Consider the following 25,049-nt stretch of genomic DNA (forward strand, 5'->3'; position numbering starts at 1 on the left):
TCAAACGGGACGCTCCCTAGATTTTCAGTATATATTGACAGTGAATTTGGAACGTAGCCTAAATAAGGACTGGCTATCAATGGCCACTTTTGATTGGTTTCGCTATTTTTAGGAAACTCCCGCTCTTATTCAAATTTTATCACTTTATAATTATTACTCTATTTTGAATAAAAAATGATTGTATACTCTATAATTTATAATTCTATTTTGAATAATAAATAATTTATATTAATATAGAAATACTAAAACCTTATTTTAAAATTTTCTAAATAATATATGTCAAAATAATTTTTCATATTAATATTTAAAAAAGATAAAATTTATTACTGTAATTTAATTATTATTATTTATAATATAATATTATTAATATTTATAAATTTAAATAAAATTATATTTAATTTATACAATATTTCTTATATTATCTATATACATATATGATATTCTATTATTATAATATTCATTATTTATTTATAATATTTATTATTAGTAATATCATTTATATTCAAAAGGTAATTAAAATTTGAATATAAGCGGGAATTGCCTAAAAATGGCGGACCAATCAAAAATGAGTCTCTTATCGAAGCCGAATCTACATTGGTCGTATCGTAAGCCCGGGTCTACAATAGGTAATTTAAGCCCTAAGCCTTAAGAAATTGACCAATCACAGTCAGATATTCTCTTCATACTTGACTGTGATTGGTCAATTTCTTAAGGCTTAGGGCTTAAATTACCTATTGTGGACCCGGGCTAACGTCGCAAGTCCTAAATCGTAGGCAAATTATTTCAAAAATAATCAACCATGATTGGTCAATTTGCCTACAACTACGACGTTATAATACGACTAATGTAGATCCGGCTTGAAGGGTCTCCAAAGCCGGACTGTGATTGGTCAATTTCTTAAGGCTTGAGGCTTAAATTACCTATTGTAGACCCAGCTTAAAAGCTACTCCAATCATGAATTAGATGCGCGAAAAACGTATGACAGTAATTTTAGTGCCAAAAGAGTGCAGCTATAAGGAGAGAATAGACGTTTCTCTAATTTTTTTTCTTGGTCTTACGAATGCGAAAAAAGCGCGGGATTAGACGTTTTAGAAAATTGTCAAAGTTAGGAAATTATTGAAAAAAAAAATATATTCTACGTCAAAAACTGCTTGTACATACTTTGAAAGTGTACAATCTGTACGAAGAAATAAGTAATAAAAACGAGTATCTAATAATAAAAAACAAGTTGGTGGATAAGAATTTTTTTTACCGACACTCGTGCGCTGCTTTCTACGAATCTACGTAAAATTCGTTTTTAATACTTTGGCGAATGCTGGAATGTAAACTAGGTTAGGTTATGCTTGACATCTTTATATGTTTTTAACGGTAAAAGAGAGAAAGTGTTTGCCTTTAGAGATACTACCAATTTACTATCGTATATTCTGTGAATTTTCTTCGCGAAAAGTTCGCATTTACGAAGATGTTGCGAAGAGTAAACAGTTTATTACAAATTGTTGTGAGTATATCTTGTTTGCATTGAAGAAATTTTCGACGAAAACTGATATTTACAATTGATTATTTTTGTAAATTGACATTAAATTGACAGGCTTGTGGACAGAAAATGAGCAGCAGAAATTTAAACTTTGTACCTATCGTAGTGGAACAAAGTGGACGTGGTGAACGCGCGTATGACATTTACTCACGCCTTTTAAAGGAGAGAATTATTTGTCTCATGGGTCCGGTATGATAAATAATTTCTTTTTGTCAGATATTAATTTATAATCTTGAAACAATCCATTCAGTATCCTCTTATAGATTACGGATGATGTATCTTCCGCGGTAGTTGCTCAACTTCTTTTCTTGCAATCGGAAAGCAGTAAAAATCCGATTCATTTGTATATCAACTCACCTGGTGGTAGTGTAACGGCAGGGCTAGGAATATACGATACTATGCAATATGTCCTTCCACCTGTCTCTACGTGGTGCGTGGGTCAAGCATGTTCTATGGCTAGTCTACTTTTAGCTGCTGGAACTAAAGGCATGCGTCATTCTTTACCAAATGCTAGAATCATGACGCATCAACCGTCGGGAGGAGTACAAGGTCAAGCTACAGATATTCAAATCCAAGCTTTGGAAATTATCAAATTGAAAAAACAAATCAATGAATTATATGTAAAACATACTGGACAAGATTTAGAAAAAATAGGTATATATATATATATATATATATATATATTTTGTACTAGATTTTTTTGTCAATTTAGTAAAGTATTTTTGTATCTAACAAAATAATTAATAAATGTTCTTGTGCAGAAAAGGGTATGGAGAGAGATAACTTTATGAGTCCGACAGAAGCTAAGGAATTTGGAATAATAGACAAAGTGTTGGCCCATCCTATGCAAGAAGAATCTGCAGAAACAATAGAGAATACAATAAGTGCAACGACAAAGCCTTAATATCATTGAATAGGACACAGGTATACAAATTTGGTTTCATTGTTGTAACAAATGCATTAAAAAAATGTATTTATCAATATTTAATATAAACTATTTATAAAACAATTATAAACTATATTCTATTCAACTGTGCTTGTGCAAGGGATATATTTACCCTTTTTCAAATTTTGGTATATACTAATTTATAACAGAGAGAGAGAGAGGAGAATATCATTGCAGAGATAATGTGACTGCCTATATTCTTTCTTTGCGATATATCTTCATAATTAAAGACAAGCATGTATGTTGCTAAAAAGCAAGTGTTTATAACTTGCAACGTATGAAAAAACCTATTCACCTTAAAATATAATATGATATGTTAAAAGTTTGCTTCTATTGAAGTTTTATAGCTTAATATATAATTGCGAATTACTTAAAGTTTACAGATTTATTTTAATATTTTTATAGATCGGTAAAAATCAGTAAATATATCGTTTTCATATATATACCCTGTGTTTGTATAATTATTATCTTAAAATTCTCTATAATTTGTTATTGTGAATATCACATGCACGCGCGGGTGCACACATTTTTACATATTTATTAAAATATTTTAATTTACGTATTTATTAACTTTTTCAAAAATTTCAAATACCTATGTGATCTTATTTGATCATACTCTGACAACAATTAAGAAAACAAAATTTGTATAAAATAATAAACAGATCATGGAAGACAAAACCTTGCATCCTAAAAAATATATATACATATAGATAAATTTAATATGTAATAAATGCGAGTGTTTTATAACGCGATATATCTTTATAACTTTTAATAATAATATGTGTGTGTGTGTGTGTGTTGTGTGTGTGTGTGTAGTATATATATATTTGAATATATATACTTAATAATCTTAGATATCAAAATATCCCATTTAAGATCTATTATCACCAGGAATGCTTTATATAAGAAAAAGCTCTACAATGAGATATATATTATAAAAAAGAAGGAATAATTTGTGCAATACAAAGTGCGTTAGTGCCTTAAAAAGAATTATTAAAAGTAAAATTGCTCTCAAATAAAAATCGACTGTAGAAAATATCTCGAAGAAAGAAAAAAAGAAAACTATTTTTGTCAAAACTATTATCATCCCTCGCGAAAGGCCAGTCTTGTGCGTCATTCATTTTAATGACATTCGTAATAGAGAACTCATTGCGGACATACTTGTGCGTGTGCGAGCATCAGTATGTCTTTCTTTTCTTTCGGAAATCTAAGTTCTCGTCCCGCTAACCGCGCAGTTTCAAGTTCACGTTCGGCTAAAGCCAATTCCATTGCCACGACTCCGCCACCACTCTCGTGTTCTCTAGCCACCCAATCTAATGCCATTTGGCTACGCATATCGTCGTCTAACGCCCGATGACTATAATGCGCGACTACTTCCTGTCTACTGCATTGCCTCTCTCTCATAGCTTTTAAAGAGCCATTCCAATGAAGCAATTGAAAGACTGTCATTAGTTCTTGGAATTCCAACATTGTTCTTCCACGATTACACTCCAACATAAAACGAAACGCACCTATACCTGTATTTGGATCTTCTTTCTCGTCGCCACTTCCCTGAAAGAAAAAAAAAAAAAAAAATATATATATATATATATATATATACACATATATATACATATACAATCATCTTTAGTATAATTTAATTACAATAAATAATTTTATTATTTCATTTACTTGTACTTGGCTACTGACTCCATTTGGCGTTGCCGAAGGTTTCGCAAAACTGGCCCTTGCTTCCGCGACAGCTTTCTCGATAAAATCATCGGTGATTTTTCTCGATGGATGTTCATTAAATACAGAATTCATCAGTGCAATTTTTGCAGCCGATCGGCGCGCTTCTGCCTTTGTAGGACAATTTTGAAAGCTCCCAAAACAAGATCCTCCAGGAAGCGTTACATAACAAATATAAGGTGGATTAGCACCAGGGACGGATTCATAAATGACTAATGCGCCGTTTCTCAATTCTGCGCCTCTAGCTTGTTTCATTTGCCAAAATTCCTGTAATGCTTCCACAACATTTACTGTATCCAAAAAAAAAATTAATATAGACAGCTATATAAAATAGTATACGTGTGTGTGTGTGTGTGTGTGTGTACACACATTATATATAAGATAGAGAAATCTCTTTTACAACTATGATAAAATTAAAATAAGATATTTAAGTGTACCTCTGCCATAACCTTGACTGTGTTTTGCAAAGCTGTTCACAACTGTATCTACAGCTTCTCTTAAAACTTGCTTGGCACGAGCATCTACCAGTCCACCTGTGACCCCCATATTTTCAGGAACGCGAGATTTTGTTTTAACTGGCATCATGCCCTGCATCACTCAAAAACTTGCACTCATTTACTCTGAAAGCACAATGTTCCTTCTAAGTAATCTCTAAATTATATTTTCGCACGCAATATTTTTTCTCGTACTATAATACAATTTTTCATAAACAGGATACAAAATACAAGTATAGTGCGTGCGTCAAGTGTTATAAAAATATAAGATATATATCTCCGAGAAAAGTGTGGGAATTATTTCCAGAGTTGAAATGACAAATGAGAAGACGGACATTGTTGGAGTTTACCTGGAAAGTTGGAAACGAAAGTTGCGAAAAAAGATTCTAGAAATATTACGAGTCCTTTACGCGACGAGCGCAATTCGCACTGTCACACTGTTGACGCTCAAACTCGCAATCAGTATCGAATATCGCCGTGCCGTGTCAGACGCGACGCGTCGCGAATACTCACCGAGGAACTCGGCGAAACAATGCTGGGAATATCTAGTCTTTCTCGTCGACGTACGCGTATTGTCGCGACGAGTGTCGGATGATGCCGCGACAACGAAGGAAATGAAGGGGACGGCGGTCGCATCGGGCGCTCGAAGGAACCCAGGAGGCCCGATCCCGGCCGCGCGCACGGACCCGGATGCCCAGGAATTCGCGTAAATTACTCTCCGATCGGGGCACCGCGCCGAGCGCCGCGGGATCAAATTGCAAGACACATATAACGCGTTTAATGGCCCCGGACCGCTGACGATTTCCAGAAAACCAGGGCCGGTTGTCGCGCGCGGGCGCCCCGCGTCGCCGCTCGCTCTCTGTCCACCTAAGGGTGCGGCCTTGTCCGGCCGTGTCCGCGTTTTTCTTTTCCTTTTTACTAACGGGCACCAGGGTCGCACCGTTCGACGCGACGCCCGTGCCCGTGCCCGTGCGTCGTGCGTCCAATGCGATCAGGGTGCGAGCGACTCGTTTATTCCGGAGAAGAGAAGGTGGTATAAAATATCGATGATTAATAATAAGAGTAAAGGAAATTAATTGGTTAGCTCATTATTCGTAAACGAGTATTACAATGCGATGACACATTTTAATCGCCTCGTTTCTCTACTCTAATAGGTGCTCTCCTGCCACGCGCGATATCGAATAAATAATAATAATAATATAATAATGAGAAATTTTATTACATTTCGTCGAGCTTCTTTTTGATTGTGACTATGCGAGATCTCTTCGAGTATGATATCTTTTATTGAAAACATTCGCAGGGAATTATTTCATCGCGTGTCATGTATAAATAAAAGCTATAAAATGACTGTATATCAGTCAGAATCGGAAAGATATGACATGTCATAAAATGTTTCAATCGTCGTTTTTGAACAATGTGTTAAACAATGACAAAGTGTCAATTACTTGCTAAGAAGAAATCAGAAATTATGGGGAAAATAAAAATCGCAGCGAAAAATCGTGTCAATTTTATCCTCCGAGCTTTGCTGTTTTATTTTTTGCGTGTATGAATCGCATGCATGCTAATTTAAAACTTTGGTATATATATTTACATACATGTCAGACATTATCGGAGCAACTTGAATAATTTGCAATCTAGATGATTGGTAGATTTTTAAGAGAAGATATGACGACAGACGCGACGTATCGCGGTGACTTTTGAAACTCTTTGAAAATGCATCCGTAGGTAAAACAGTGCTGTTATGGTAGCACGATATATTTATTAAAATATCTCGTCGTTTCTCAACAGAGAATACTATTCGCGTCGACGTATTTCTCGACTTGACACAAAATATGATAAGAGAAGCTTTGCTTTTTTGCAAAGCAAACATATACATTTTGACATTTACAAGAGAAAAAAACATTTTGTATTTTTCTGCTTATTTAAAAGATTCATTCTTTTTCTTTCACCAAACTATAATATATGAATGAATGTATGCTCCTTTATTTACATAATCATTCGTAAATTGGAAATTATTAAAAAAACATCAATGTTTTTTACACAAGAGATGTGAGGGCACATGGAAAATATGGTGGTAACATTGGAACAAAATGACAATTAATTCCTCGCACATTTTGTTATTGTTTTTAAATTAAAGTACAACATCCCATTATTACATTCGCGACGTTTTTAATTCGCGGCACAAAATCATCGCATCATTGCATATCATTCATTATGCATACGTAATAGATTCGTTAGAGAGAACAATTTTTTTTTATATGAGAAAAGAAGGGCGATGGGAGCTTTGATGAAGGAGAGAAACAGATTTCTCCCCGGAATCCGCTCGTTCGAATCGCGTAGAGACGGGTATACAACGCAACGACGATGCAACGGATGGATAATACGTGGCAAGAGGTGCGCTGTTCCTTGCCCCCGTGAAACGAAAGTAGAGAAAAGACCGCGAAACGGCAACGCGCGTACGTTTCCCGCGTGGTCGTTGCCACTGCAACGTAGCGCGTGCATAGGCTCGCGCCTCTGTGTGTGTGTGTGTGTGTGTGTGTGCGCGTGTGCGTGTGTGTGTGTGTGTGTACGACGGATCAGCTGAGCGCCAGCTGTGCACTGCGCCGCGCGCCCAGTCGGCCAATAGGCGGCGAGTATATCGGCGCGGCCACGGGCGCTCGCCACTTCGGCTTCGGCGTTCCCGCGAAACGCCAATTCGCATCGCAAGCTCGCCAGTTGGACGCGAAATTGCGTCTTTGCCCGCGTTCGCCGTCAAGTTTCCCGACTCCCGGTTTACGCGCCGCGCTCGCCGCATCGTCCTCGCGCGGATCTCCAGCGGTGAAAGCAGCGGTCGAGGAGGAGAAACAACGGCAACGCGGACCGAGAGAAGAGACCCACCGATGTGCGTGACGCGCGCAGCTGCGTGACACTTCGGCGGGTTTTCGCACCTTCCGTTTACCGCGCGCGACCGTTTGAGCCAGATGCGTCTCGTCCCGACGTCACCATCGAGAGCCGCTCGACGTCGCTTCACGTGCTCCAGGGGGCTAATTTCGTCCGGACTCTCGCGAGAGAGTCTGGTCGGACGCGGTGAGACGCCGACCGCGGAGTCGCACGGTCGGACCGCCTCGGAGGGATCGGAGCCGACGCGCAAAAGAGGGAGGTCGTCCGGAGTCGAGGTATCGCGCGAGGACAGCGTTATTGTGTGAAATTGTGCGCCGCGGAAATCTCGAAAAATCTGCCCTCCCTTTGAGGTTATGTGGCATATAGAGGGCGTTACGGGACATGCAGGGGTTGGTCGTCGTTTCGCGCGCTGTACTCCCGCGCTTCGAGATCCACGTCCTCAATTTTCCTCGGAATATCGTTGATTCGCGGCTCGCGCACGTCGCGGAATAGCCCGTAAGGGAGACGAATAAATTTCCCGATCGTCGAGATCGTCGCCGAATGAAAATCGTGGGACGGTACATCGAATCGAAGACCGCGCGAGGGAACGTGCATTATGGCGATCGGATCCGCGTAGGCTTCGCGCGCGCCTCCGTTTTTCGTCGTTTTCCCTGGGAAATCGTCGCATCCGGATCGAGGAAATCCGACGTACATCTCATTCGAGAGTCCCCGCTGTCACGTGCACTCGAGAAGAAATTATTCCGACGGCGGATATTTCTCGTACGGGTCCGATAATCGCGCGACAAGATGCCACAGACCAGGTGAGTGATCGACGTTCCGTTTGTGGCGTTAAAAATTATAAGATGTATCTCTCTTTCGTAGGCTCGGACTCATTTAACGCAGATTGAAATCGACTCGGCGCGCTTCGATTGCCCGATTAAAAATATTTTCTTTCCATTCCCGCCCAAACTCTACTCCTATAACCTTTGTCCTTTGGACATCCTCTTCTCCGAAACCTCGACGGGCTTTTACCTTCGATAATGCAATAATTTAGCATCTTTTTAATTTCTCCGATAATTTCATGTACCGTGTAAAATCTGCGAGGGCTAACGACACGTTTCGTTAGCCCTCGGAAAAAGACCATTTCCGACGACTATTGAATTTTTGTATTGAATTTTTGTATATGTTCATTAGCAGGAGATATCCTTGTTTTGATTTATTTTGTTTGCTTTGTTAGAGCTAAACAAAGCATTGGGACAAATTGTAGAAAATGGATGATGAATTTTTTTCCATATATTTAGTTTGCAGGAAAAGAAGCTGTTGCAAACTTACTTGCAAACAGGCAAGCTACAGTGTTTAAAACGTAAGAGACGTACAACAGAGCTCTCGGAGGATTCGGAAAATATATATCCACCTGCTAAGGTACCAGCATTGTCTCACGTCTCGTACGCAGAGTCTTGTCATGGTGCACATTCGGTAGATACTGCGTGCACCCCTCAACATCAGACCGCTCCGTTGAAAGAACAGCAGGAGCCAACTACATGGTCGGAATTAAGAACCGCGACTTGCTTTTTAACCCCGTCGGCTTCTAATAGCACGTCTATTAGACCTAGTCCATTACCGACTTCTCTTCCATGGGCCGATGGCAGTCAAGTATGGTCTCTTATGTGCCTCGGGGATGAGAAAACTTTAATTCAGAGAGATCCGGAAATGTTCCAAAGACACCCGACATTGCAACCAAGGATGAGAGCAATCTTATTGGATTGGCTGATTGAAGTTTGCGAGGTGTACAAACTACATAGAGAAACTTATTATCTCGCTATGGACTATATAGATAGATATCTGTCTATTCATCGTGATTTACCCAAAAATCAATTGCAACTCATCGGGATAACTTGTCTTTTTATCGCGTCTAAGGTAAATTTGTAAATTTCTTTCCTTTGCGCATTTGTTGTTTCTGCTTATGTGTTTCAAGAAAGAGAATAACATAAATAACATTTTATTTTTGCAATCTAAAAATATATAGCTATATTTAATAAGACAATTTATATTTACAGGTTGAAGAAATATATCCACCCAAAATCGCGGAATTTGCGTACGTTACGGATGGAGCTTGTACGGAGGAGGAAATTTTAGGAAAGGAGTTGGTGATTTTAAAAGGGCTCGGATGGAATTTGTCTCCGATAACTGCCCCAGGATGGCTCAATATTTACATGCAAATTGAATCAGGTGACTCGTCCAGACCAAACACTTTTATATATCCGCAATATGGCGGATTGCAATATTCTCAGGCGGCTCAACTATTAGATTTGGCGACTTTGGACGAAGGTTGCTTGAAGTTTCCATACAGTCATATAGCCGCAGCAGCAATTTACCATACTCAAGGAAGGGAGTGCGCATTAAGAGTATCCCGGCTCTCGTGGGAACAGCTTGCTCCCTGCGTCAAGTGGCTCACAGCATTCGCCACTACTGTCGCGGAAGAGGATTCCCAGTCTCTTTTAAAGTCTACAATCACGTCCGTGGAATCACACTCTGGATCTGGACTGAAGGCCACAGTACCTAATATTGTTGTGGACGAATCGCATCGCATACAGACTCATGTAGTCGATTTAAATATGTTGGAAAAGGCCCAGCAACGATTGACTGGAGAAATTTTGAACGGCTACGCGAACGATTCGGACACGAATGTTGAATCTGGTAGGCAAAGCCCGAACGAGAGTGGTCTTTTAACTCCACCATCTAGTAATCAAAAAAATTCCCCGCTGTCATCGTGTCCTACACCACAATTACATCCTTATACATAACCAAGCAATAACCGCAGGCATTTTCTATACTATATGGTAAATTGTTTATTACATATTACATTCAGTCGTCAATCATTCAGAAATTACAGATTTATTAGGAATTTGTCCAACAGTGTAATTTCAGGAAAGGCACTGCCACGCATGCAATTATGAAAAAAATGGTAGCATTAGGCGTTGCGACACATTATTGTATATAATATGATACCTTCTAATTATATCTATCATTGCGATCAAACGATTGGACTTTAGTATAATAAGATTCAGTAAAATATCAAACATTTTTTAAACGTGCACCGAATGGCACAATCAGTTTAACGCATCACTTATTTTATTACAGATAATTAAAAAAGAAAAAAGTGGCTTCGTCTTGTTTATAAATGTCTTTTAAAACATTTATAGATTTAAAATGGAAGCCATACACATGGCTATTTTCTGTGATTGTATCCACTGCACTGAAATTTCGCATCTTATATTAACAGATTAGATTTAACTTATGTTTATTACTCTTATGTATATCGTGGAGAATCTATTGAAACGAAGTTATATTGAATTAGAATAAATGACGAAGGATGAATGGGAGATGAAAGGTGTAAAAAACGTCGAGAAAAAAAAAAGGCTAATAATCTCTAATGAGTAAGCGTTAAAATTTTGTGGTGAATTTGCGCTGCCCGGCATGTAATAATAATAACGCGGCGGTTTATACATATTTGTACGAAGAGTTTGACAATAAAATAAATAAAATCGCAAATGTATAGCATTGTAAATTATTACTCTCGTATTTTTGAAAATTGTATCGATTTGCTTGTAGCAAATTCCTAGAGTAACGTCATTTGATGTCTTGGAATGTGCGTTTAAGACCATATTGTACAAATCTACACTTACAAGAAATAATAATACGATACGTTTCTCGCGGGGAAACGAGGGGGAGAATGCAATTGGCAGGATTAGCATCGCGCGTTGGCGCGACAGCCGACGGCAGAGCGGCGGGACCGCGAAGGCGGGAAAAGGCTCGGCCGGCTGCAGGATTTCAAATTGAACCGGATTCGATTATCGAATATCGCGGCGCATTCGAGGGTCCTGCGTTTACCAACCGAACAGGAACGTTTGAGTGGCTCCACGGTGGCGCGCCGCGAAATGCAACGGCGCGTCCTGATTGGTCGCCACGTTCGCATTCAAGTCTGTCAAACGGCTCGCGGCCGTTAGTCGAAGCGATCCGCGGTCTCTCTTCGCGCGACGAATTCGCACGTCCGTCCGATCCGGTGCGAGCGCGGTTACGTGTCTGATCCGGATTCCACGACGTCGATGCGACACCGTCCGAGCGAGCCAACGAGTGTACGACGAGTGTATAATAAATAACGAATCGTTCCCTTTGTTCTCGAGATAAACAATCGAGTGGAGGGTGCGCGCGTGCGTATGTGTGTGAGTGTGTGTGTGGTGTGTGTCGTTTTCGAGTGCGTGCAAGAGTGCCTCGTAAGTAATCCCTCGCTTTTCCTTTTTCCCGACCTTCGCGTCAATCCTAAAGGCCTTTGCACGTACAAAAATTTTAGTCGTAACCGTAAGAAAACTGCCAAATCATAGTCGAGTATTCTTTCTGAGATAAAAGAATAATCAACTATGATTGGTCAGTTTTCTTACGACCTTACGGTTACGACTACAATTTTTACGTACGTGCAAAGGCCTTAATAAATCTCCATAAATAATTCCTTCGCATAAATTTAGGACGAAGGAAACGGGATAGCTTCGCTGATTCGGTGGAATGATTTTTTTCTAGAGGATAATAATGTTTGTAACGTCAGAAAAATCGTCTTTTTAGTCAGGAAAAAAGAAATATATAATTACATTTTTATTATTTCATATTTACATCTTATTATTTCATATTTATTGCGAATAGGAGATAAGGAGATATTTTATCTACGATTCTCTATTTAAATATCTTTTGACTCAATGTACAATACTTATATATTTATTTTCCAATACAATATGTGATATTTCGTACCAGGAGATTGAACGAGACGAATTTTCGAGATAGAGGAGAGCATCGAGAAGAACGCGATAAGATGTCGAGTCCACGAGGTATCGGGGGTTCTGTTCGCGATGGCACGAGGGTCGTTCTGAAGGAGATAACCGCAACGCTACATAATTCGCCACCGATTCATCCTGCTCGACGAAAGGTACTCTTGATGAACCGTTAGCGAAAATCTCTCATTAGTCATCGACACTATTGTCCTTTCATTTTCTATCGTATGCAACTTGAGGTATTTACTTGGACGAGAGCGTGTTACATGCACCTACATATTACACACCTCTTCTCGTGCATTTATTTGCATGGAATTAAATAATACGGAAATATAACATGACGGAGAAGACCTACGCGACAGCCTCTTCCTTTCATCCTTGTTCGCGCTCTTCTGTTTTCACTTTCGCGGCTGATAGTCAGACCGGGGAGAATGCATTCCTATAAATAAACTCCGTATCTCCAGGAGAGAGAAGTACCCTGAAACAAAAATAAGCTTCGCTTCCCGTCATGCGGGAGCATTTCTTTGAAAGCAAAAGAACGCGAATAAATTCGAGTTTCGATATTAAATCCTCGAATGCTTTCCACGATACGAAAAAGACTACGATGCACTTTTTTCGGGATAGCTGAAATATTGCACACATTATATATCAAATCTCATCAAGTTTCTCGCGATTTAATAATTATTAATAGTTTTGGGAATTCGAATTAAATGCTCTTTCGTCTCTACTACTGCTACTATATACTCGAATTTATTTTCAACTAATTTTAACAGCGAGATATAACTGTAAAGTCTCTATCAGTATAATTGATTGTACTATATCAGATGTAATAATAATAATAATAATAATAATAATAATAATAATAATAATAATAATAATAATAATAATAATAATAATAATAATAATAAAATAATAATAATAATAATAATAATAATAATAATAATAATAATAATAATAATAATAATAATAATAATAATAATAATAATAATAATAATAATAATAATAATAATCATCATCATCATCATCATCTATAATCATCTTAAATTTAATTTCATGCAAAATATATATTTCTCGACATTTCAATCTAAAGATTCACATCTCCATGTGTATGTATTCATTTAAGAACATACGCATATCAATGTAGCATTGATTAATATTCAATATATATATTACAGGTGTTTTAATAAATCGGCAATCTAAAAGATACGCTCGCTTTCATCGAACTGCCTCATCCCTATTGTTCCTCTCGAGATGCGTCTTCGTCTGGAATTCAGCTCCCTCAGCAATCGCTATCAATGTGCTCGCTGCACCCTCGACGATACACTCGTCTCCGCGACACCGCGTTACCGAGTGCGATCGCATCGCTCCAGATAGCGCCACGCTGGTCGCGCGACTTTCAGGCGGCTCGATACGACCAGACAAGTCCTAACGTTCCCACCACTTTTCTCCATAGTTGGCGATCTTTGCGGCACAATGTCCGTACGGCGTGTGCGCGGCTACTGTACGCTACGGCTCGGCAGTGAGAGGCGGCCGAGAGTTAGTATGCATCACCGTGGCATCACGGCGGAGGCGATGATACTCGCGGCACAGCACTCGCCGAAGATCCGGCCGTCGTACGACGACATCGTCGTGTGAAACTTTCCCGGGGATTATCCCAATTATCTCGTCGAAAGAGGTGAGGCGATCAACCCCGTTGTCCTTTTTCTCCTCTCTCTCTCTCTCTCTACCTTTTCGACGATGTCGATAATGACGACGACGATTCCTTGCGCGTGCACATGCATCTACGTGCGCCGAGTGTGTCTCGTTCCGACCGATGACGACAGTGGTGGTAGTAGTGGTGGTGACGATAGCGATAGCGTGAAGGTGGACTTGTGGAATATCGACTAGGGAACGCGCCGAGCTAATATTAGAATTCCGACGGGATAGATACGCGTCTTGTCGTTGACCTCCCGCCGTGGGCCCTAATCTTGGGTCCGCTTCCGTGAAGTACCTTCTTCCTCTCGACTTTGTTACGAAGGCGTCGATCGTGTCGTGTCGTAGATTCCGGACGAGAGCACGCGACAATGAGGATGCGTTAGAGCGTCACCGTCTTCTGGAATTGATCAGGGAGGATACTTGCCGCGTCATATAATCTTATCGGCCACTTTCTCGTATCTACAACTTGTGTTTTCTATGTATTTTCTTCTGTATTTTATTACTCGCGCCTTTATCGCCATTGCCGCCTTCTTCAAATACGTTCTTAGAATAGAATTCTCTTAATAAAATACATACTTTCTTTGTAACTGAGGATTCTATATATATATATATATATATATATATATATATATATATATATATATTATTTTCTGTCAGCTAATTATCTTTTGCCAATAAGTTAAATAATTTTTTATTATTTTGCACGATATAATTATTTGATAATTTTTTTCTATCAATCGATACGTTTTTATTCCTCTACAGAGGTCAATATCCGACCCTGCATAATGACGCGCTATAATTATGATAAAGAATTATATACATCTTCGCTTTTGAGTTGCGTCACTTGATGCGGCTCAAGAGCACCATCGGTTATATCGAAATATTATGAGAGGCGCGTTCACACAGAACTAAAGAGGGTTGTTCGTCTTAGGGATGAGAGAGAGAGAGAGAGAGAGAGATAGATAGATAGATAGAGACAGACACACCCCGAGATGGTTCTGGAGCCTCCGCTGGCGCGGTCAAATGAGAATGAGTCATTGCATGACGGTTGCGTTGCAGTCTCGATGATGTCAAGAGCGCGCCGAATAAGGAGCGCGAGACAACTCGTGTGTTTTTCGTTACGGATTAAACTCAACTTTGTCATCTACGTCTTGTACCTTTTATCGCTTATTGACCTCATTTCCAAAAGATAGGCCTCGTGCGTCTCACCCTCCCAATGTACAGTCTCCAATTTTTCACTCCTCAAGGTATATAACGCTAATAAATTTCCTCGCGAGTGTAAATTATCACGATCAGATATGTCTCTCTTGTTAATGATAATGAACTATGCTCGGTATTTATTACGATAAAGGAGATAGCGCGAAAATATTTATAGCCATGCAGTCGAGAAATAGAAACGTGGGCCGAGTGCCGAAAATATTAATGACCCGAATAATAATATTTACGTCAACTTCAAAATTATTTACGCGTGGTAACGTTTCTTTGGCGGGGAACAATTGTGTCAAGGGTAAAAGCACAGAAAGGGAAGTGAAAACGACGTCTCGTCGTGAGGTTCTTCGAACCCGCATGTAAATATGGGACTACGCTGCGCGTTTGGTGACAGCCGAAAGTGGAAGTCCTCTTGCGAGAGATCATGGGGAATCCTCTGTCAAAGGTATAAGTTGGCGATGTTACCATGTATAACAAAGTGGCTTCGTCATTATTTCTTTTTGCATATCTTGTTTGTTGCATCACGCGAGAATTATGTTGCTCGACAGCGCGGATACTCGGTTAATTACTGCGTGAGATAAAATCGCTAGCAAATATGATTTCTGCCATTAGAATGCTCATTGTTATCTCTGATTGTGTATCAAAGAAAAAAAAAGATATCTTCCTTCCTGCTAATTTTCACAAGTTAGTTTATATAGTTGTATAGTTGAACACGCACAATCAATATTGGATAGATAAAATAGAGAGTTGGACTTGAACTTGAAAAAAATTTAATTGAATTTTACGTTCTTTTCGCAGTACGTCACGACTTTACTTGTACAGAGATGTATTCCTGTAATCTTCCAATTGCGTGATGTCTTCACGTTTCTCTGTATTTAATACCGCCGCATACCGTTATACTCCGCACTCTAAGCCGCAAACTGACGAATATGCGTGATTTCCAGCGTCTCGATGTGGAGCAGCCACGTTTTTCCGTAATCACGTCGTCGCATTGAAGAGACGAGCGGAACTGTGGCGCGAACCATGGCCAGAGCCTTTCTCTCTCTCTCGATATGTTTTATAATTAGCCCGAGCGAGGCGCGAGATAGTTGCGCAATTTCTTTCACGAAAAATCGCCAGACCGTCAGCTGATCGTTACGTGGTCGCAATGTTCCCAGTGAATGTTAGTATTTCATAGACTACGCTCGGCCGCGATCAACATGGAATACATCAATAAGCTTTTGCATCGCGCCATCGCGAATCCAAAAATATCCCCTTCATCTATACCGACGGTATTTATTTTGCGTCGCGCACACTTTCGTAGGCGTTTTCTATCGAAATCTCCCAGCCACGCTTATCTGTCGTTATCTCTGCGATGATATGTCGAAAGATCCAAGAAAGCTTCTTCTCTGTTTGACGAAAAAGTCACACTGTGCATCATAGAATTCCCATCGCTCCATGTTCAGCGAATATACTTCTTCATCCTTTGGAAATGAGAAGGGAGATGCGAGGCAAAAATGAAAAATACTGTGAAACATTTTAACGCACATTTTGATTTTCAGAACGGCAACGACAGTCTCGCGTCGAAGACTGCGGAGCATGAGGTCAAGGTCCGTTTCGCCCGTGAATTTGCCGACGTAGGATCGGTGACGGAGAACCTCTGCTCAGCTCCGGAGAGTCTCTCGTCGGCCAGCAGTTTCCACAGCCTTAGCAGCACCCTCAGCACGAAAAGCAGCAGTGGCATATGTCCCGATTCGACGCTTGAAAGTTCAGATGACATCGCGGATACGTCTTACGTCAACTCCAACATACCCGGTCTGGAAGATTTGATCGCTGCGTACGCCGACATCCATCTGGAAAGTGAGCGTGACGCTACCCAGGATCTCAGTCGGGATCAAACCTTCGAATCGGCCACAGATGAGACGCCGTTTCACGCGAGCGATTGTTCCCTTAACGAGGATCTGCCGGATAACGCCGATAATCAGGCACGAGTAATCGAGACGAGCGCCGATTTACATGAGACAACATATGTATCGTTGAATCAAACCGATACTAAGAGCACGCTTCTCATTCAAGACTCGCAATTGCTGACTCCGTATCCAGAGCATGCATCAGATGCACCGATAGAAGAATCGATCGATAAATGTATTCCATCGCAAGAAGAAAGTGATAATGTAGCTAATAAATCCGGGACATGTGAAATTGCAAGTAATATTGCTGCAAAAGACTCATTACCGACGAATAATGAAAATGATAATCAATCGAACGTAACAATCGCAATTTCGTCTAACGATTCAATTCCCAATGTGATCAGATTCGATAAGGAACAGAGAGTGGAAAACAATCGCAGCGTCGAGACAGAAAATCCAAAATTGTGTCCCGTCGAAGTTTCTGTTCCGTCCATATCTTCGTTAACGCAATATGCGGAAGGTTACCCTTTGTTACCCGGCATATCCCCATTATTGTTAGAAGATACGAATAGCAAATCGAAGGAGAATAATGTACAAGATTTATCAAAACTTACACAAGAAATATCATTAGCGGCATTATCGCCTTCCGATGATACTCATCAAAGATCATGCGTGTTATCGCAAATAAGTATAAACGAGCCACAATCAGTCGTTCAGTCAGAAGAAAACAAAGTTACCAAGGAACAAGATTTACAACAATCGGATAATTGTGTTGTATCGGATAATCAAGAAAACAGTGCACGATTATTAAACAAAACCAGTATTATAGAACCAAAAATATTGGAAGTTAAGGAAACGAATGTCGATAAAAGAGATTTAGAAATAACAAACGTAATATTAAGTGAAACGCAAAGTTTCTCACCTGAAAAAGAAGCATATAATGAGACTCGTGTTATAAAACAGTGTAACCCATCAGAAACTATAATTATAGAGAAAGAAGAAAAAATCGTAAACAGTGCAGTTTCGAAGGATTCTGTTAAAGAAAAGGAGACTATTGTAGAAGATCTCGATCGTACACTTACATTGCAAGAAGTAGACATAAACTTTGCATCGGATGAAGAACAATATCAAGAATTTCAGCCTCAACGACAAAGCACTGCATTATTGTTGAGCAGCAAACAAGCAGATTTCGAAGAATTTAGATCCACAGTGGAAAAAGTTACTAATGAGTTGCTCAATCCCTCACAGGAACTTGTGGAAGAGACGGATCAATTTGTTAGCGCAACAGATGAAAGTGAGTTTGGAGTATTGTGGATGGCGCTCTTAAGACTTTTTTTCGCAAGTTTGTGAGATTTATTAATTGAATGATATTGTTTTGCAGTTTTCCAAGATCCTTCTACATTCGATTTCTTGTTAGCACGAAGTAATTCCAAGCGTACAGATCGTCTTAGAGCGGAATCTTTGTATGTTAAATTTGATCCATTGATATCGAATATCAGCATGTTGCCTCAAGGTAATGTCCCGCCAATAAATGAAGAGCAAAATGGCAAAAGCGAATCTCCACTTCTCGATGTTGGTACACCAAAACGTAATCCTGCCATAGCAGCTATAGATAGGCTGCTTTTTTATAGTCCTCTTCCTAGCGGAACGGTGCAAAAATTAGAGGAAGCTCAAGAGAAAAATGTAAATAAAAATTGAATTTGTGCATGTATATTTCTAATCATTATGCTACGAATTATATTTAAGTTTTAAACCTGTCGTGAAACAACAAAATTCTTTCAGGAGCAACCACTAGAAGAGCCTAAATCAGACGCACCGCTCATTGCCGATATAGACATGAGTAAGGAACTTGAAATTGTAAGAACGACAGTACTACAATTAGAAGAGGAATTAGAGAAACAGAAGAAAGAAAACAAAGAACACGAAATAGAATTGGAAAGGCAAAAGGCAGCTCTTCAAGAAAAAATTAATAAAATGCAGACACAAATAGCACAAGAAATAAAAACCAAAACCCAAATGACGTAAGTAATTTATTCCACATCAACATATAAATGCTTTTTATGTATGTAAATAAATAAATAAAACTTTATATATATATATATATATATATATATATATATATATATATATATGAATGAACTTATATAAATAATGAATGAAATATGAAAATAATCATTTTTTAGGGTTGTTGTGGAGGAATATGAGAAATCGATTAGTAGATTACTCACAGAGCGGGAGAGGGATCGTACAAACTTTGAGCAAGAAAAGGCAAAGTTGCAAGAAGAGTTGCAAGCTGCAAATCACCATTTAACCAATACGGAGGCGGCTTTTAATGATGTACATCAAAAATATGAAAGACTCAAAGGAGTTGTATCGGTGTACAAAAATAACGAAGCTGTATTAAAAGAAAGTATTCAGGAAAATGTAGATACTATAAAAACACTGGAGACACGATACGATCAATTGAAGGAACATGCAATGACTCAACTGGAAAAGTATGCGATCGACACATTATCAATACATAATGTCTCATGAGATAGACAAATCTCTCTCTTAATAAATATATATATATTAATATCACATTTTTTTTAGAGCTAATCTGGAGTTGGACGGAATACGAAAGCAAAACGAGGCGGAAACGGTGAAGTTGCGTGCAATGATAAAGAAAGCAGAACTTAAGAGTAATTCGCTCACTGAGCTTGTAGAGCAGAAATCTAAGGAAAACAAGGAACTGGCGAAGATCCTAGACGAGGTTATCGCTAGGGTTGGGCATGGAAACTCGGAGTGAAAATAAGAATAAAGACTAATTGCGCCACGTGTCGCAATTGTGACGCGGTTAGTCTAATTTTTTTTTTTTTTTTTTTATCATTCACCGTCTTAAATACAAACATATTTTAGGGTAACTGACGGACATATGTATACATGTATTAACTCGATAAAGTATTGTAAGTTGCGTTTTACTTCACAAGAAAGCGCCTTTTATTAATTATTTATATAAGTTGTGAAAGATAACTATTTTAAAGCTAATAAAACACTATGCTTATTAAAAAAAAACATTTTTATATATAAGATAAAAAAGTATTTTGACACCCTGCAAATAGAGGAGTGCCATACAATCCCATTTCTTAAATGTTACATTACTATTACTATAACGCGTTTTGTCTTCTCGTGTTATTTAAATTATATAAAAGTGTCAATGTGTACAAACATACAATGTGTGCAGGTAAGGATATAAGCACCTACATTGGTCATTTTAATAATGTCCCGTTATCAAAAAGCAAACTGCTTAATAATGTTATCCTGTTCATCCAAAAGTCTTGTGTGATTTTCTGTATTTGACTAATTTGTATCGACAATACTGTCAATCCATTGGTCTAGTATCAATAAGAAACAATACATGATGCTTGGCTAATTTCAACATGCGATCAGTTGTACTACCAGGTTTTCGCGGAATATTCCTATTTTCGAGATCTGGCATGAATTTTTTTATTATACGCGCTAAACTCGCGGCATACTGTTTAAATTTCGGATGATTCATACCGATGCCTTTACATCGTAAAGCCTCTGCAACTGCCCAAAGTAATTTCTGGAAAAAAAATTATACACATAATATGCGTACATGTGTATATGATCGGAGATGAAAAAATTATTTCATTAAAGTACGCGTGCACATATATACGCACAAAATATTAAAATGAGATGATATACCTTTCTATGCGAATCACTGAGTTCATTCCTTTCTTGATTGAAAGACGTGTCATTTTTCAAAAAAATGTCGCTCGACGAATGTCTATCCCATGTAACTTTCGAAGTTTTTAATTCATGCATGCAATCGAAAGATAAGCTTTTTGCCCATTTTAATCGTGGCCCTTGCAATTCTTCCTCACATTTTCTTTTCCTGCTTTCTTCTCTCAATGATGCTTGTTTCAGATTCTCGGATTCGTCCTTTCTTGGTGTCAAGAATAAAACACGTTTGATTCTTTGAGAATCTGAGTTAATTGTATTTAATTTACTAGGACCGGCATGATCCGACGATGGACTTTGAAATAGCGCACGTCTCGAAGTCTCTAGCTTGGCTTTGTATGGACTCGGTCCATCCAACATTAGTCTCCGAACTGCCTTCTTTTTTGCCGAGCTTCTCGGACTTTTACCTCTTGGACTTTTGCCCCGTGGACTCTTACCTCTTGGACTTTTTCCTTTCTTATGAGTAGGTTTCCTATATTTCACGCAAAAATTTTTTATTTATTTTTTCCAAACTTAATTATTTTCTCTTTTATATGATAAACGAGATACATACTTTATTTGTACCATTAACTGCTTTTTATTAGTACGTCCTAATCCTTGCAAGTTGGCGCTACAAAAGGTTTTACGTCTCCTGGCTAAATGTGTCAATCTTTTCTCTGGACTCTGACCGCGCTTTACTAACAAACTTCGCTTTCTTGCACTTCCTGGTGCTTTTTTGGAAAACCATATATTGCAGGTTGATTGTGTTTCAGCTCCTATATACCTCTCGCACAATTTAACTGTTAAATTTTCGAATTCTTCTACACTTTTGCTTCTATTATAACTAAAATTAAAAAAAACAATAGAGATAGATAAACTTAGGGATATATATATATATATATATATATATATATATATCAGGGTAGATACTTTATCATAAATTAAACACACACAACTTACTGTATGCCATAAAACTTGTGAGAATATGCCTGAGACCACTTTAAAGTCATAGCCTCCTTTTCATCAATTGTATGATAAAGAAGGGATCGCTCATTTGGAGGTAAATTTGAATTATCCAGGATCGGTGGAACTCTTACCGTTTCTTTAATCATATTAATTGGATTCTTTGTTTCCATAGGAATAATATAATTACTATCACTGCCACAAATATTATTAATATTATTTGCATCCAATTGTGTACTTTCTGCATCATTAATCGGTGAAGTGCAAGTGTCAAAGGCATTTGTCAAGCTTCTCGAAGTATCCCTTGCACATTGAGGAATATTTCTACCTTCTCTCCCTGCAATTATCTGCTTTTGGGATTTTGTGCTTTCTACAGCCTTCAAATTTTCACTCGATAATGGATATCCAATCCAGAACAAATGGCGATTTTCATAAATATTTTGTAAGAAATCAAAACAATCGTTCTGACATATCGTATGTCTTGGCGGAGGTGGCACGCCTCTCAAAAACTTATTAATTCTCGTTAGCAAATTATTATCCGATTTTGCAACTAATTCTACTTGAGAAGATTTTTGAGGGCTAACTGCCGCTAATGTACTACTATCGAGTAATGTATTAACAATTTTATTATCCACCTTTCTTTCGGTATCGCTATCAAACATCTCTGGACTAGAGATATTTGGCAATGTCTCTGTAACTTGTAAACAATCATATTGATTGGCGATGCAACAGTCCATGGAGCTCTGTGAAAAGAAAACCATATTGTTGAAGATTGTAATAAATTTAATGACTCATACAATATATAATCAGAGATATATCGGAAATTAGAAAAAAAAATAAAATCCCCGAATGTTGCATCACTGACGACATTATATTTATTATCGTAATGTAATCTATTTCAGAAATTCAATTTCATCAGATTTTACGGATAAAATCTATCTTCGTCTATGAAGGTATTTAAAAAACGCACATGCATCTTCAGTTCGCGAGAATTCGAACATGTGCATCTAACGCACGCATGATTGATGGTGAAAAAACTATGAAACTGCAACGTTCGAGATATACGTATGTAAAGAGTGTGCGCTACTGCGCTTTTATAGTTACCTGGTATTTATGACAGTCTTAGAAAAGTCAAGGAATCACGTTTTTTCTTCTCCTTTGTACTCTCTTCTTGTCACTTTCGTACAACATAAACGGCAGTTTATCACGCATTGGCCGTGGAGCAAATTCATATATCTTTCGAATCTCCGCGAGAGTCTCACGAGAACCATGCCGTTACAGTATTACACCATACCTGTACGCTGTCCTGTAACGATCAACGATGCGATTGACAGATGTGACCAGACCGTGTACATACACACGCATATATACGTCATACGATGACGATGCGACGACTCCATCGAGCAATGTCGCCAATCGTGAAGGAAGAAAAAAATAACTGGGGCGATGGACTGAGCGAGGACAGGATCTGAGGAGGTAAAGTCACTAGATTAACAAAGTACCGCAATTTTGATCTCAATAAGATAAGCTGGAGCAAAAATGGCGTCCGATAAAATAGATATAGGCTGCGATTGTTGCATTTCTCCACGCAACAACCTGACATTTTTGATATTTTCTTCTTTTTCTGCGCAACAGAAGGAGTTTCACCTCACACACAACAGGACACAGGACAAACCAGGATTAAGATTAGAAAAATTACACTTAGTATAGATAGCTACACAAAGTGTGCACTATCTGCACTATCGGACGTCATATTTTTGCTCCGTCTTATCTTATTGAGATCAAAATTGCGGTACTTTGTTAATCTAGTGACTTTACCCGCGAGAATGTCAAGGTTCTTTCGAACGCGTGACGCGCGTAAACATAATACACACATGTATGTGCGCCAACAGCTCTTTTAAGAAAATACTCAGGACTGAAACAGTTTCACCAACTGATCAATTGACGAGTTTTTTGTATCAGTGATTGGTAGAACTGTCTCATATATGAAATAGTTGAATTGAACTTTTTTGAAAAGTTTATTCGTCGTTGTCGCGATATTAACGTCTGGAATAAGTGGAATATATTTGTAAGTTATATACAATTTTATTATTAATAAATAGTTGATTGCTCTCGAAATACGATACTCGATTATACGATAGGAATCAAAATTATAAATTATTACTTTGTTGCAATCTTTACGAGCAATGATTATTCTTCTATTTCTATTTCGTTTCTATCCTAATATATATGTATACACACACACACACACATTTAGAATTCTAATATAATAAATAAATATTCTCTCTGATTTGATCTAAATATAATTTGATTCAGAACGCGCAATAAAACGATCGAATAAAAATCGGATAATTAACATAACGGAAATATATATTTTTAAAGTTATATACAAGTGTATTTATATATAAGTATATCTTTAAAGTCACACACACACACACACACACACACACACACACACACACACACACGTACACGTACACGTACACGTACACGTACACGCACACGGATTAATTATTTATTAAACGATTAATATACTTCGTGAAGTTATTTCCATTTTTATTTGCAATTATGATCTTTAATAAAGATTTCTCATCATAATAAAAAAATGTTATATCGTTTATCAAAAGTTTAAATTAGATTTAAAAGTATATTATTGCCTCTTTTCGATAATAATTGATTACTTCACTGTACCTATTTCGTGCTATTTATAGCTATCATTACAGAGATCGCGTAGAGTTTGACAATGCAATAAAATTAATAATAAAATTCCAATAAAATTAAATACAAATTAATTATAATAATTAAATATAAATTTGTTTATAATTAACTTTTTCTACGTTGAGAAAAGTTCTTCGTTTCTTTTGGAATATCTTAAAGATTCTTTTAATTAAATTTTACAAAATATATAACTACTAAATTTATAGTATTTAATATTTAGAAATAAATAGATAATATTTCATTTTTATATAGATTAAGTATACGATATTATTTATTAAAAGAACTAATATATCTTTTATGGATCTTTTTGTTAAGTTAATTATTTAGATCTACGATTCGATTGTTTTACTGCATTTCAATCCGAATTATATATTTAAATGATCGAAAAATAAAACGATAATAAAATAATAAGCAATATATCTATTTTAAAAATAGTGTATATAAATAATAAATAATAAATAATTTTTATAA

General features: G+C 37.8%; 5 protein-coding genes across 11 annotated transcripts; 3 read left to right on the forward strand and 2 right to left on the reverse strand.

Moving 5' to 3' along the window:
• Window positions 1–1,005: 1,005 nt before the first annotated feature.
• Window positions 1,006–2,855, forward strand: LOC105252805 (ATP-dependent Clp protease proteolytic subunit). Of its 2 annotated transcripts, none has more exons than XM_011260387.3 (4): window positions 1,006–1,498; window positions 1,589–1,723; window positions 1,798–2,083; window positions 2,296–2,855. In XM_011260387.3, the coding sequence occupies exons 1-4, from the start codon at window positions 1,463–1,465 to the stop codon at window positions 2,436–2,438; spliced, it is 600 nt and encodes a 199-aa protein (XP_011258689.1). In that variant the 5' UTR covers window positions 1,006–1,462; the 3' UTR covers window positions 2,439–2,855. The 2 variants fall into 2 exon arrangements, with proteins under 2 accessions (XP_011258689.1, XP_011258688.1); XM_011260386.3 differs by having other exon boundaries at window positions 1,009–1,498; window positions 1,798–2,188.
• Window positions 2,856–3,301: 446 nt separating this feature from the next.
• On the reverse strand, window positions 3,302–5,525 carry LOC105252803 (protein limb expression 1 homolog). 3 transcript variants are annotated; one of them, XM_011260384.3, is made up of 4 exons: window positions 5,053–5,525; window positions 4,646–4,828; window positions 4,152–4,498; window positions 3,302–4,031 (listed from the first exon to the last, which is right to left on the reverse strand). In XM_011260384.3, the coding sequence occupies exons 2-4, from the start codon at window positions 4,800–4,802 to the stop codon at window positions 3,627–3,629; spliced, it is 909 nt and encodes a 302-aa protein (XP_011258686.1). In that variant the 5' UTR covers window positions 4,803–4,828; window positions 5,053–5,525; the 3' UTR covers window positions 3,302–3,626. The 3 variants fall into 3 exon arrangements, with proteins under 3 accessions (XP_011258686.1, XP_011258687.1, XP_011258684.1); XM_011260385.3 differs by having other exon boundaries at window positions 4,170–4,498; window positions 5,216–5,523; XM_011260382.3 differs by having other exon boundaries at window positions 5,216–5,519.
• A 1,779-nt stretch (window positions 5,526–7,304) lies between these two features.
• Window positions 7,305–11,099, forward strand: LOC105252802 (G1/S-specific cyclin-E1). The gene is made up of 3 exons (XM_011260381.3): window positions 7,305–8,382; window positions 8,863–9,478; window positions 9,619–11,099. Exons 1-3 carry the CDS (start codon window positions 8,369–8,371, stop codon window positions 10,363–10,365), a joined length of 1,377 nt encoding a protein of 458 aa, XP_011258683.1. The 5' UTR covers window positions 7,305–8,368; the 3' UTR covers window positions 10,366–11,099.
• A 483-nt stretch (window positions 11,100–11,582) lies between these two features.
• On the forward strand, window positions 11,583–20,228 carry LOC105252801 (transforming acidic coiled-coil-containing protein 3). Of its 4 annotated transcripts, XM_011260377.3 has the most exons (7): window positions 11,583–11,835; window positions 12,365–12,536; window positions 16,827–18,468; window positions 18,556–18,857; window positions 18,957–19,195; window positions 19,358–19,669; window positions 19,767–20,228. In XM_011260377.3, the coding sequence occupies exons 2-7, from the start codon at window positions 12,423–12,425 to the stop codon at window positions 19,960–19,962; spliced, it is 2,805 nt and encodes a 934-aa protein (XP_011258679.2). In that variant the 5' UTR covers window positions 11,583–11,835; window positions 12,365–12,422; the 3' UTR covers window positions 19,963–20,228. The 4 variants fall into 4 exon arrangements, with proteins under 4 accessions (XP_011258679.2, XP_011258681.2, XP_011258682.2 ...); XM_011260379.3 differs by lacking the exons at window positions 11,583–11,835; window positions 12,365–12,536 and adding an exon at window positions 15,344–15,730; XM_011260380.3 differs by lacking the exons at window positions 11,583–11,835; window positions 12,365–12,536 and adding an exon at window positions 16,371–16,447.
• On the reverse strand, window positions 20,111–23,260 carry LOC105252800. The gene is made up of 5 exons (XM_011260376.3): window positions 22,965–23,260; window positions 21,858–22,603; window positions 21,472–21,741; window positions 20,883–21,390; window positions 20,111–20,760 (listed from the first exon to the last, which is right to left on the reverse strand). The coding sequence occupies exons 2-5, from the start codon at window positions 22,595–22,597 to the stop codon at window positions 20,536–20,538; spliced, it is 1,743 nt and encodes a 580-aa protein (XP_011258678.1). The 5' UTR covers window positions 22,598–22,603; window positions 22,965–23,260; the 3' UTR covers window positions 20,111–20,535.
• Between the last annotated feature and the right edge of the window lie 1,789 nt (window positions 23,261–25,049).

Source organism: Camponotus floridanus, unplaced genomic scaffold, assembly GCF_003227725.1.
Source record: "Camponotus floridanus strain SB8 unplaced genomic scaffold, Cflo_v7.5 scaffold226, whole genome shotgun sequence".
NCBI lineage: Eukaryota > Metazoa > Arthropoda > Insecta > Hymenoptera > Formicidae > Camponotus > Camponotus floridanus.